We start from the raw sequence: 12,809 nt of genomic DNA, 5'->3' as shown, positions 1-12,809 counted from the left end.
TTTAGAGTTGGCCGAGGTTTTTATTCCTCCCCCATACCCTTAATTACTTTTTATTGTGACATCTATCAAATGAACAACATATTTTCCGACTCTGCACTGGCAAAAATCACATTCTTTTGACAAAATAAATCTTTTAAGAGGGTGTCATTCAGTTTCAGTGCTGAAGTCCAGGGGTAAACTGGTCTTTGTGTTTCCACCAGTGCATATTCACAGAGCAGTGCTCTGTCCTCCAACATGTGGTGACACAGAGACAGCTGCAGGATGGGAGAAAGGAGGAGATTGGAGGGAGGTGGGGTGGGGGGAAGTGATCAGGGAAGGAAGGAGAGAGGAAACCAGTGGTGGAGGATGGGGAATGCGGGAGCACTCCTTCCTTTCGCCTCACCTCTGAAGGGTTAAAAAAAAAAAACACGCGGGAAACTCGCTTCCTCTCCCGCCACTGGCAGCCAAAAGCGTCACATCCTGATTTCTTTCCTTTCAGCGGAACCAATATGACCTCCTCGCATTACATAAGGTTTTGTTATTCCAAGCTCAGATACTGAAACTTTTAGTTTTGCTTTAGAACTATGGAAAAAAAAGCATCAGAAGGAAAACTGCTTTTTGTCAAATCTGCTCCTCTTTTTCTTTTTTTTATTTAAGGTGCTTCCAACTTTTTGTGACTCATGTTTGCAGAATGTGAGCAAGTTCCTGTTTAAGAAAGTATAAATGCTTACTTAGCTGTTTTCCAGAATTTCTGACTAAGTTTATGGTCGACATCTAGCAAACAATCATCATGTGAGTCGATGTTTTCTTATTTCACAGTGAAAATTGTAAACTCTTCTTGTGTAACTATTGTAAGACAAATTGTTATAAATTCAATTCAGTTAGTTTCATCCTTATTTTTTTTTTCTGTGCGTGTTGACTATTTGTGACTCGTATTACTACAAAGCATGTTTTTCAGCTTCCTTTCCATTATAAAGGAAGGGAAGATCTCCACCGTTCTGCTTTGTGTCCGTCCTCTCTGACTGATATTGTAAAACACAGACAGGTCATTGTCTCCTCTTCTTTGCTATACTCTGCTATAACTTCACTGCTTTCAGAGGCCTTTACAGTATATTGGTCTGTGTCTAATGAACAAGAATGTGCTTAATTGAATGAGCTATGGTGGCGGGGCACAAAAGAGGGCAACACCAGAACAATCTCCTCATTCTGCCGTCTCCTCCAGGGGAAGTGGGTGACCCACGGGGACACCGGGAGCCTCTGTGAGTCACAGGATGACAAACATCAGCTGACATAGTAACTCTATCTGCTAATAGTCCACGCATTATTCCCCTGTGAGAATACTTCTTTGGTTTCCTTCGATTGTTGCCCAGATTTAGATCAGCTCCCGTACTACAGATCTCCAGTGAATGAAAATGAGACAAGCCCACGCTGCTTTACTGCCTCTGACTCATCCGACTTGTGCCTGTGTGTGGGGAAGTTCTCCTCCATGTTTCCTGCACACGTCTCCCTGGGTTGCCAGGTTTGACTAATGGGCGAACATGTTTTGCCTTTTTGTGGCCTGGAGTGGCGGCCAATGATGGCCACTTCTGGGATCAGCAATGAAGACGTGTGGTGAAGAGCATAGAGTTGCTGGGGCTGACAGTTGCCATGGCAACCCTATAACACATGTAGGGATGGGGGGTAAACGGAGTCAGCCATTTTGGGTTTGTGAGTCTGTAGATGATCTACATTCAAATGAAGAATGATTTAACTTTGAAAACTGACGATTTTATTTCTTAAGGCAGGCAGATGTTTCACAGCTGTGCTTTTACAAGTGTTCATGAATCTCAGACTAGAAAAAATGTATTATTCACCACTGAATTGGGTGCCATGCCTTTTTAATGAACAATACAGGTCAACGCCGTCCCTCCAGCTGCTTGCTCTTTTCTTTTATCGCCCCAACATCTGCAGCAGCATGTTGCGGGCTGCTCCTTTTGTTATACTCAGCGATGTATCTTTGGCTATTTATAGGTTGTTGTGAAGGACACAAAGAGCCTGAGTGCTGACTGCTATGATCTCTGCTAGGGCTTCAGATTTTTACATGAATAAAAATAACATGTCACTAATTTACCAAAAATAGGGAAAAGAAACTGCATTACACAAGCATACATATGTATATAAAAAATGGGACTTAGAATGTGGTGGAGAAATCTTTGGTGGTGCCCACAGCACTACGGTATCACTTAAAGATAGTCAAAAATTATTATTTGTCTTTATGTGAGACACTCTGGGTCACAGAAGGAAAGCAACAGATAAAATGGAATAATGATAAATTAACATTTAGAAGCCCAAAAGGCAATCCAAGAACACTACACTTTCATAATTACAGCTGTTATAAGACATCCAGACACTTTGTTCTGTGTTTCTACAGTTTCTGTTTGGATTTAGTGGTTCATATTCAGTTTCTTTACAAGAACCTGAAATCACCTCAACATTTAGAGGCTGTTAGTTTTTAGTTAGTAAATGTTTCACACAAGCTTGGTTAAGTTGCATTAAACCCTCTAATTTTGGTTTTGTTCCATTTATCTTTCATAAAAGCCTAAAAACAAATTTATAAGAGTTACTTGCCTGCACTGTTGCATGTTAAAGCTGTTAAATGTCACAGAAGCATTAACAAATCCTACTTTGAATTTGTTCATCTACGTTTACTGTAAACAGAAGTAAAACAAGCAACGTACATGTAAGGTTTTTCAAATGATTTCTTTTATTTGAAATGTCAGTGTCCAAGAGAAAATAAAACAGAAATATAAATATTAGCATAAAAATAAGAGAGTAACACAGGGGTGTAGCGTGGGGAGAGGGCAAAGCATTTTATAAGAAAGATAATACAGCAGGATAGAGTAGTATTAATTCAGCAGCGGACGGACTTACACATATATAATATTTATAATCATTTGTTCATATGGACAGAAAGAGAATGAGAGGCATTATTTCACAAATGCACAAGAGAAAAATCACCGCAAAGTAACATTAAGAGGTTACAGAAGGATAGAAAGACTTCCATATTTTTTTTTTGTTTCATTTCTTTACAGGGTGATAAAGGGTAGTAAAGAGAAAAATAAACACAAAAATATGCGCAACACATACCACAAGTTAACTAGCCTACGTGTGTCACTTTGTTTTTTACTCATCTAAAGTTATCTTTAAGTCATTTATTTACACTGAAGAGTTAGTTGGCTTCAATGGTGCTCAGTTACTACATTGCAACACAAACTGTTGAAGAACATGTCAAACGTTTTGATTATTGTTGATAAATTTTTTATGTGTTTTTTTTTTGTTTGTTGGTTTTTAATTTTTTTAAGCTGTGGTTTTTATTTTTCTTGAAAAACAAAATGCAAACACATTCCAGTAGTAAGCCGCGCCTTGTTGAGAGGGGACAGTTGGAGAAGGTCCCTGCTGTACAAATACTTGGCTCATACCATCAACCGGACTCGTGTTTATTTACAGCGGGGTGGAGTGGGGTGGTGGGGGAGCCTCGCAGAACGAGGGGGGAGTGGACGCAGACAGGTGAGAGGCGGAGAGGGTCGTGTTTGCCACTGATTTCAAAAAGGGAGAAGATGCCCCAAAGGAGCGGCTCTTCACCAACAAGTTTGACTGTGCTTGGCTCTGTTGACCTCTATCAGGGTCAGTGCATTGGAGAAAATTAAAAAGGGCGGGCAGGCCAGCATTGGTTCCTCTGTACATTCAGTGGGTAGAGCCAAAGGTTGTAGGTTGGACCCCACCTCAATCGGTTTAGCTCTCACTGATCCCCTTTTGCTCCCCTTTGACCCAGACTGCGAGCTGCCCTCTTTTTCATGCAGTTTTATCCTGACAGACAGATATATGGCAACGTATCTTAAAACAAACCCCTTTTATGCTATTGAGTCAATATCTCCCAAAAGGAAAAAAAAAGGAAAGAAAACACATCAAGAAATTTCTTTTCAGCACCTCAAGAAAGTGCCCTAGAGGCTTACAAAGTGTCTAGAAACTCCTAAGCACTTAAGTTTACCACATCTACATGTTTCCCTAAAGATTGAAGTGATTACAACCCCAACTCAGTCTCTTCTTCAGCATATGAACAGTGCATTTCTCATAGTTTGGCTCAAATTGGGGGTGAGGGAAGGACACTAGCTGGGTGCAAGGGGGAGGGGAGGGCAGCAGGACATGTCTGTACTCGTCCTGAGGTTTGATACAGGTAACCAGGACAAATCTGAGTACGCGCCATGTCTTCACCACAGTCCTCTGCCAACCCCTCCCTTCAACTGCGGGTGCATGCTCAGATCATAGAAAATATCAGAAGATTAAATTCTTATATCTTTTTTCTTTTTTTCCCTTAAAACTATGATTACAAAAGTTATTCTCGTTTTCTGTCAAGTAAACACTACATGTGCATTACGTTGACCTGCGATTGGAGGGAGGAACAAGGATTCAAAATCTTCCTCTCTTTGCTTTTGCAATGCATAGTTTGCAACTCTAAACTAGCATAATGTGGTTTGAACCTTAATGAGCATGCAGAAGAGTCTGTAATACCTGCTTTACGGCTGACCCTACAGAGGAATATAATGAATGGCAACTAGCGAACTTTACAATAGCCGGCTTTCCACTTTCGGAAAGTGCACAATAAATCCAACATGAAAGACATTAACTTTTCATCTCTGAATACATCGCTGTGTGTAGCCTTGTCATTCCAGCAAGGTTTTCTACACTGAATCTCTTTGTCCATTAATTTTATTTTATTTTTTTCATTTAAAGAAAATAATTGGGGGGTGGGGTGGGAGAGGAAAGAACAGCAACCCCCCATACCCAGCCAAAAAATATCTACCCACAAAGATTACATGAACAATACTAGACCTTTAAGCACAACATGGGTTAGTAACACTAAAACCTCCAGCACATTTGGATTCTTGGAGAAAATCTTCAAAGAACCACCAACAGCGTCCATGTGACAGCAGATACCTAATGGTGGGGTGTGGGGGGGTTGGGTTTCCTCATCACTTCATCATGCCTCCACCTCCTCTCCACCAGCATCTACTTCTTCTCCTTCTTGGTGGACTTCTTCTTGGAGGCGGGGGTCTGGGCGGCCTTCGGAGGCTCAGCCTGCGCCGAGGCCTGAGGCGGAGGCAGCGCCTGCTGCGTGGCCTGCTGGGCCGTAGCCTGCTGCTGCTGAGGGTTGGAGGTGAGGGTGGCCGTGCTCCCGGGGATGTACACGTTCTGGCGGTAGTCGGGGACGTGCTGCAGGGTGAACTGGGGGCTGTAGCGGGTGCTCAAGCCCATGGTGCCGGGCCCGAGGGTGGCCGTCGCCTCACTTACTTCTGGGGAGAACAGAGATAAGAGTTTGGGGGATGATGGGGGGGCAAAGACAGAGGAGGAGGAGGAGAAGAAGGGTGGAACGTGTTAAAAGTGCTGGAAAGTTTTACGGCGACAGTGTTAAAAGAAGCAGTGAGTAAAAAAAACCCCAAAAAACATGGCAGAAAAAAAGAGTAATACCTAAGCTAAATGGATGTGATGTGAATGGAAGTAAAAGCTGACCACTGAATAAAAGGAGAAACGGTGCAACAAGAGCAGAAGCATGCTTGGTTGTGTCAACGGGTCTGTACTGGGCATGCTCTGTGTCTTTAACTGCATGACGTAGCTGCTCTGCTCATAATTCTCCCAGAGCCCCTGCATTGCAGAGCCAGAAACACAAATGCTCCCTCCCCCATCCTGAAGCTCCTCTTACACCATATACAGAGACAAAACAATTCTCAGATTTTTAGTAAAATCCTTTTCAAAGAGCAAAACTAATGCTGAGAACAAAATTAGCTCCAGTCGATGCACGGAACAATAAGGTTAAGCAACGAGAGGAAAAGTGACCTTCAGTGTTTATGACCAGTCGCTGTTTAGCCTTTCCTCCCTGATCATTGCAACTATTCAATCTGTCCAACCTTGTGCTGATATTCATCTAACCAGACTTTTCTCCTTCAGCTTGGATTTTTCTTTCAGTGGAAAATAAAATCCACACAGAATCCTCTGTGATGTCCAAGATTGGAGTGTGAGTTACTCAAGGGAAGGAAATATGATCTGTTAAAATAACACTGGAAACAATAACTTTAGTACGTTTCCTGATTGGTTTTCTTACTCTGCTTTCTGCGAATATGATCAATATTTTCCATGAGGTATCAAATACTTGCCAGGTCATAATAATGACTCTCTACATGTGTTCTTGTTCATTTGCACAATAGGAACAAGAAATAGAATGACAATAGTTTCTGAGTGTCACTGGAGCTCTGCTTATGTTAAAACACTTTACGGATGTGTAGAGTGGAAACACATCTTGGTTGTGTTTTTAAATTCAACACTGTAGTGCAGGAAGGAAAACAACTACAGGTACTCATGTCCGCTCTCTGACTTTGGGTACTTATTACCACACGACCTCAAAACGGAATTTTTTCCAACGTGGACAGAGAGGGTTTTATTAATGAATGAGCCTGGCTGGACGCTGTCCGAGCAAACAGGAAGGTACACAAACAAGCACTTCCCACACATCCATGTGCACAAGAAGAGAAACAAAGGCTAGCAGGAAAGGGATAGAAAAGAGAAAGGTAATAGCTGCGTTCCCATTAGCCATAGAAATGTGCCAATTGAAATTACAAAAATAAATCTGCTTAATGGAAACTGAACGATTTTGACAAAAACGTTTTTCATAAAAATTTTCTGCGCTATCAGAATGAATGTATTTTGCAAACCTGCAATGGAAACACTTTTTTCGCATCACACGACTCACGTGATCAACAGTCAGATGTTGACTGGCAAAAACGACAAAGAAGGCGACAGGAAGTAGTTGGAGGAGGATGGTTTGCTTTTGTTTGCTCTCACGGCATCGCACAGTTTATAAGAATTTGTATTATTCAAATGTGTTGAATCCATACCTCGATTTTAAAATTGCCGTCTACAATTTTCCCAAAACGCAGAGTACGTAGCTGCTCCCTTTTCCCTTTTCGCTCCAACGCCTGAATAAGACGCCAACAATGTCCTCTGATGACTGATAGATGACGAGCGCCATCGCCATTTCTGAGTTATGAGTGCATCTCATGTAACTGTTTACATCAGTGTTTTAATGTCTTATTGTGTGAACAAGCTTATTCATGTGTGATTTTAATTCAATTTCTTATTTAACAGAAACACTGCAATTACGAAATTGTGTGTTTCTTTTTTCACATTAGCAGAATATTGACAAAATACTTGTGCACATTAGTAATGGAAACACAGCTGGTGACAAGATGTCAGACTCACCGTTGGCTGCTGCCATCAGTGCCTGAAGCTGCTCGGCTTCGGTGGGGGGCTGGGGCCAGGGGCCAGTTCCCATGGCTACCTCGGGTCCTCCAGTTGCCCTAGAGGTAAAAAGAAAAATAACAAAAAACAGAGAACACCTAAGTAAGAGGTAGATGACCCTCAGCAGTTTGTGTGTTTAGCACAATGCCTTCACAGTTGGCGCTTTATCATGTAAAAGCAAAGCAGCTGATGGTGGACTCAGCAAGAATAACAAGAAGGATGTATAAGTTTACAGAACAGGGCGAATCTCAAACAGTTGTGGAGGCACGAACAAATGCATACGCACACAGCAGCCAGCAGTGTGTTGGTGCATTCATGGTACCACACTCACTGGTATACCAGTGAGCACTGAGCCCTCTAGTAAATCCGGCTAAATATTTAATGATTCCTTCTTTAATGAAGGAAATAGCAGTCTACATGGTGACACACGCGGCGCCCATTGAGCGCTGAACATTTCCATCTGGGCAAACTTTGTCTTCAAAGCCTGGTTTATTTACAGTCTAGAATTTGCATGTGAGGCAAACAAAGGAGAAAGCAGACATTCACCAAACTACTCCCCAGATGTGCAGCAGACCAACTAGATCACAATACCCTAATCCTGCTTGGACTACTGCTGCTAAACAGCAAATAAAGTATTCATGTTTGGCTTATTTTTAAAGGTAGCATACATTATATAATTCTATGCAGATGACGTTCTGTTATTTGCATACAATTTGTATAACCCCGGCTTTAGAAGTGCTGGACAAATAACTCAGAACAGCAAAGGGACTTCCTTGTTGGCAACAAAAATAACTATCAATCTACGTGGAACATTGATTTTTTATTTTTATTTTACTTTTCACTTAAGAACTCTTAGCCGAGGACCATGTGTTGAAAAAAGGGTTCATAATAAACAGCTAAAGGAGAAATGTATACACAGCACATTGAGAAGGCTTTAGGCACCTGAGATATCCATATATATTATTAGGAAGCTACATGGAGCATGTTTTTGAGCATAATCAGACAACCTGCGCTATCTAAAGACATTCCTTCATCTGGTCATTTTGCCCCATCGTCATTTCATACCCTAATTTGGTATCAGGCCAGTAATAAATTAAAATTAGATGCAATATAATTTTTTGAGAAATTGAGACAAAATTATGTGAATTTATACATGGGAGTTGGGCGTTTCCACGACAATTTGTGTTTACAAATAAAAATAATATATTGATGGACAATAGTTTTAAGTCCATTTTTACAAAATCACATCTACAGTTATGAAAATGGAAGTGGGAAGAGACAAAATAGCAATATGTGGATATGAAATGGAAATATAAATTGAGGATGGGCAAACTGAGCAAAAGATCCTGTAAATATGGTTCAAACTACATGCAGTCTGAATTTTGAGTTGTTTTATGCTCACATGAAGATGTTATCAGAGATTAAATCAAGACAACTGAGGTGAGGTCGGTACCGCAACTACTGAGGTGTTTTAGACTATTTTAAGCAGGGTTGTAGTTGGTCTAATTTTTTTTTTATGTCATCCATCACATAAAAAAAATGTGATGGATGACACATTTAACGAGGCTTGCAATTTAAAGAATTGCAAGCCTCGTTTCTAAAGTCCTCAAATGATCTGAAGTGCCTCAAACCTTGGAGAGATAAACACAAGGGATGTTCACAGGAACATGTTTGTCCTTCTCCAAACCACCTAAAATACCCTTATGTGCTGAGATAAATTAGTCTTCTCCAGGATATTCAGAAAAAGTAAATGGCCAAAATAAAAAAAAAAGAAATTCCAACACAAAACTTAAGGGCTTCTCAGAGAATAGGTAACCAGTTTGTACTGCAAAAGAAAGTGGTTCTCAGTTTGATGCCAGAAACAGAGAGAGGGAGAGAAACATCTATGTCCTGTGCCAGGCAGACAATGCAAAACAGACAGAGAAAAAAACACAGTGAAGGCGACCATTTTGTGCCTCTTCACACATTTTGAGATAATAAAGGAAGACTTGGTTCAAGCTAAATTAACATCTAGTTAGACTTATCACATCCTGTGGTTTGTTGAGCATTTCCTGTTGTTGGGATTATCACTTCCTGACCAGAGAATTGTCCTAAGTGGGCCAGAAAGGACCATCAATTTCCCTCCACAACTTTGCATGACACGTTTTTACCTCCTCTGGCCAGCTAATCTTTTTCATCACTAAAATTTTGAGTGTAGCAATTTAATGCAGGTTTTCGTTTCCTCCGGAAGAGGACTTCTCCAATGTTAGGAAACATCCATTTTTATTATCCTCTGCTTCATCATAAGTCACAGAGAAAAGCTGCATGTGGTGGTGTTGGGCTACAACATCACAGACACACATCAAAGGCAGCAAAGAAGGAGAGGAAAAAAGGAGCTCTTGGACTTAAATGACCAAATGTATAGCACACATACAAGGCACAGCAAATCTACAAAAAAATAAAAAAAACACTGCACAGAAATATGTCACAGTCCTTGTTCTATGCCACAGCAGGCATTGTGGCCTATTTGCACATCGACCAACAACAAACCCCATCAAACTTTCAGGGAGGCTATCAGAAGCTATGGGTTAGGTACAACTACACACAGCACAGCACTCGACTGCAGTGCACTACCTAAGGTTTTTTCAGTCACTCTCTGCCCTTAGGAGAGGATCCAATTCTTTTTCCATTGATGGATTAGAGGGTTTAGCTGAACCCTGATCAGCTGCTAAGGACAGAAAGCGACCGCACAGAGTCTAAGTCTAAGCTGGTACCTTGTCCCATTCTTCGGCGTCCATCGTATGTGTGTACCGTACGGCATGTGGGGACTAAGAACACAACAAGTTATACAAACTGAAAGAACCACTGTGTATTAAGCTGAAAGCTGGGGTTGATTTAAAAGGACATTTCTGAAACAATCTGCTGTAGATCTGACTGTGTTGCATAAACTTTAAGTTTCTTTCAGTTTATGTTCATTTTTGGACTGTGCAGCCAAAATCTAACACTCTTCTGTCTTGTGCTTTTCTAGCTTTACAAATTTTGCCTCAGCTGGTGTGTGTCAGGGAAATGATTTGACTTATTCAACTTATGCGCAATCACTGCTAGGAAAACAGTTTTAGCCCACACAAGATGGGCTAAAACCAACACTCGTGCTTAAAAAAAACCCCAACTATACATCCGAAACAGAAAAACCTCACACCTGATCTGCTGCATTTTAACAGGAAGGCTAAAAAAAATAAATAAAAAAAGGTATATTTGGCTATGTGTCAGTGGAAAATGAAGATAGAGAAAATGTATAAACACAGTATCCAACCCCCACTCCCCCAGCTCTGGTCAGTGTCGCTCATCAGCAGTACTGAGTGATGGCGCACAGGCTCAGGGAGAGCAGGGAGGAGAGACACAGCAGGGGAGGGGGAGGGGAGCGCAAGCTGTGGCAGCCATTTTATAAGGCAGCCTGGAAACAAGCAGAGATTCTCATTCAGGAGTCTGGAGACATCTAGCAGAATCTTTCAGTGGATATTTGACCAAAGTTGATGCTAACGTGCAGCTCCAAGTCAGACTAAGACGTTCACGCCGTCGTGACTTCAAAATCAACCCCCTGCAGGCGACTTTCCTCATCCGTTTTTATCCTTTTATCTTCATGTTGTACGACCACCCTGGGGCTGATATTAATTACCACTTTAAATGCCTGCGTGTGTGCGCACAAGTGTGTGTGTGTGTCTCAGTTAACTTACCCACTAGGTCCTGGTCTCTGTCCTTGTGTGAAGCGCCAGTCATTGTTGGGGGGCTTTTGCTGCAGAGAGAAGAGAAGATGCAACATGAAATGGATGTTTCATTGCAGAATTGGCAAAAATGTTTGTCAGGTTTGTGTGTGTGTGTGTGTGCTTTGTAACTGAGACATCTGCATGTAATAAAATCTCTCTCTGTGTGTGTGTGTGTGTGTGTGTGTGTGTGTTTGTGGAAGAGTTCCCTTTTGTGTGATTCAGAAAACATGAGGCTCAACATAGAGCTACAGATGGCTACAAATGTGTTGACGTTCAGGCGGCCATGCTGTTCTGAAGGCTGTGAGGCACAAAGTGCAGCACAGGAGCACATTTACACTGCAGTACAAGGTTTATACAGACTAGGAATAAACAGGTAGTTCAAGAAGAAATGTACATGATCAGTGAACCAAAAAAAAAACAGAGATGTAAAACTCTAAAAAGCATCAATGCAGCCAGAAGATAAAACAGAAGATAGCTAAGATCTCACAAAAGGATTTCTAGTCGATGTGAAAGGACACAGGAAGTCCTTGGACATTCATTTACTTTGTGTTCTGAAATCAAAACAGTCCATGCTCCTTACTAAACCTAGATAAAGGACTCTCTTTATGCATCTCTGCTATTCTTTATTAATATCTTCAAGCCCACTGCACTCCTGTCCATCGCTACCCGTGTCGCCATGTCTTTCCCATCTCTCCTGCACTCTCCCTCTCTCTCAGCTCCTCTCATTGTGCAGTGATGCGGTGAATAAAACACCCTGGCTCAGCTCCAGACTCTGCCGCCTAATCGACACGAGAGCTCCAGCAGTCCAATGTGCTGCATTATTAAAAGAACTGTCCTACCCGAGGGAATGACGGAAAGAAACAAGGGAGCAGAGGAAAAACAAACACGGAATCCAGCAAAACATTCCTACACAGAAGAGAAACAATATAAAACTTTTGAACATCATGACCAAGAAGAGGATAATAGTAAATAAATGTGCAAGTGGATAGAAAATGAGTCATGGAATCAATGGTCGTTCAATTAAAAAGTGCCTTGAAATGCATATAGAATAAAGTGAACCAAGTTCATTTCAACTTTCTTTTGAAATGATTTCATGTATTTCGAGGAATGGTAAAAATGGTAAAGGCCCTATGTGGCACTATCCTCAAGCAATTGTTAATATTACAGATAGAAAAGCCATAACAGGACTGGGTCCATGCAAAGAAGCTAAAAACAAACTCAATAAATGTGCAAATATACGTGGGTGTGAGAGTCTGTCTGAGTTGTAGGAAGAATAAAAGATGAGCACAGACCAGTGGGACTGAAAGCACACTCACTCAGAAAAATATCTAAATATCTAAATAGCTTTGATCATACCAAATGTATACCATACTGGGATACTACACTCTGTTGCAGCTTTACGTTTCTCCATGCATTATGCTTTTCTATGTTTTTGCATGTAGGTGTGGTGAATTCAAAACGACACATTTCTATTTGGCACATAAAAGATTATTTCAGTACGTTTCCATTAGTAACTTGAAAACTTTTATTAGTTGCACTATTTTTTTTTTAACAAGCAATCTGTGCGGTAGCGCAGATTTCAAGGCTTCAAAGGATTATCTGTGAAATCTACTTCTTATCTAGTCTGAAAGAAAAACACATTCATTTGCATAAAGGTTTGTGTATAAAGGTTAGACAAATAGGACACAATCACTCCGTTCAGAGCAAGACTAATGGAGCTCTGTGGAACGAGAATCTCACTTAACATTCACACTAACC

General features: G+C 41.1%; 1 protein-coding gene across 50 annotated transcripts in view; it reads right to left on the bottom strand.

Moving 5' to 3' along the window:
• Window positions 1-2,699: 2,699 nt before the first annotated feature.
• Window positions 2,700-12,809, bottom strand: part of LOC122836611 (protocadherin gamma-C5-like) — a 249,501-nt gene continuing 239,391 nt past the window's right edge. For 32 of the 50 annotated variants that reach the window (XM_044126293.1, XM_044126305.1, XM_044126298.1 and 29 more), the window contains exons 2-5: window positions 11,022-11,080; window positions 10,062-10,115; window positions 7,270-7,367; window positions 2,700-5,309 (exon numbers count right to left, since the gene is read on the bottom strand). In XM_044126293.1, the coding sequence (XP_043982228.1) occupies window positions 5,026-5,309; window positions 7,270-7,367; window positions 10,062-10,115; window positions 11,022-11,080 (495 nt within the window). In that variant the 3' untranslated portion in view covers window positions 2,700-5,025. The remainder of the gene's footprint in view (window positions 5,310-7,269; window positions 7,368-10,061; window positions 10,116-11,021; window positions 11,081-12,809) is intronic. The other 18 variants (XM_044126319.1, XM_044126318.1, XM_044126320.1 and 15 more) reach the window with 3 other exon arrangements.

The sequence above is a fragment of the Gambusia affinis genome, linkage group LG09 (assembly GCF_019740435.1).
Source record: "Gambusia affinis linkage group LG09, SWU_Gaff_1.0, whole genome shotgun sequence".
NCBI classification, from domain to species: Eukaryota; Metazoa; Chordata; class Actinopteri; order Cyprinodontiformes; family Poeciliidae; genus Gambusia; species Gambusia affinis.
This window is presented reverse-complemented; position numbering and strand designations above follow the sequence as displayed.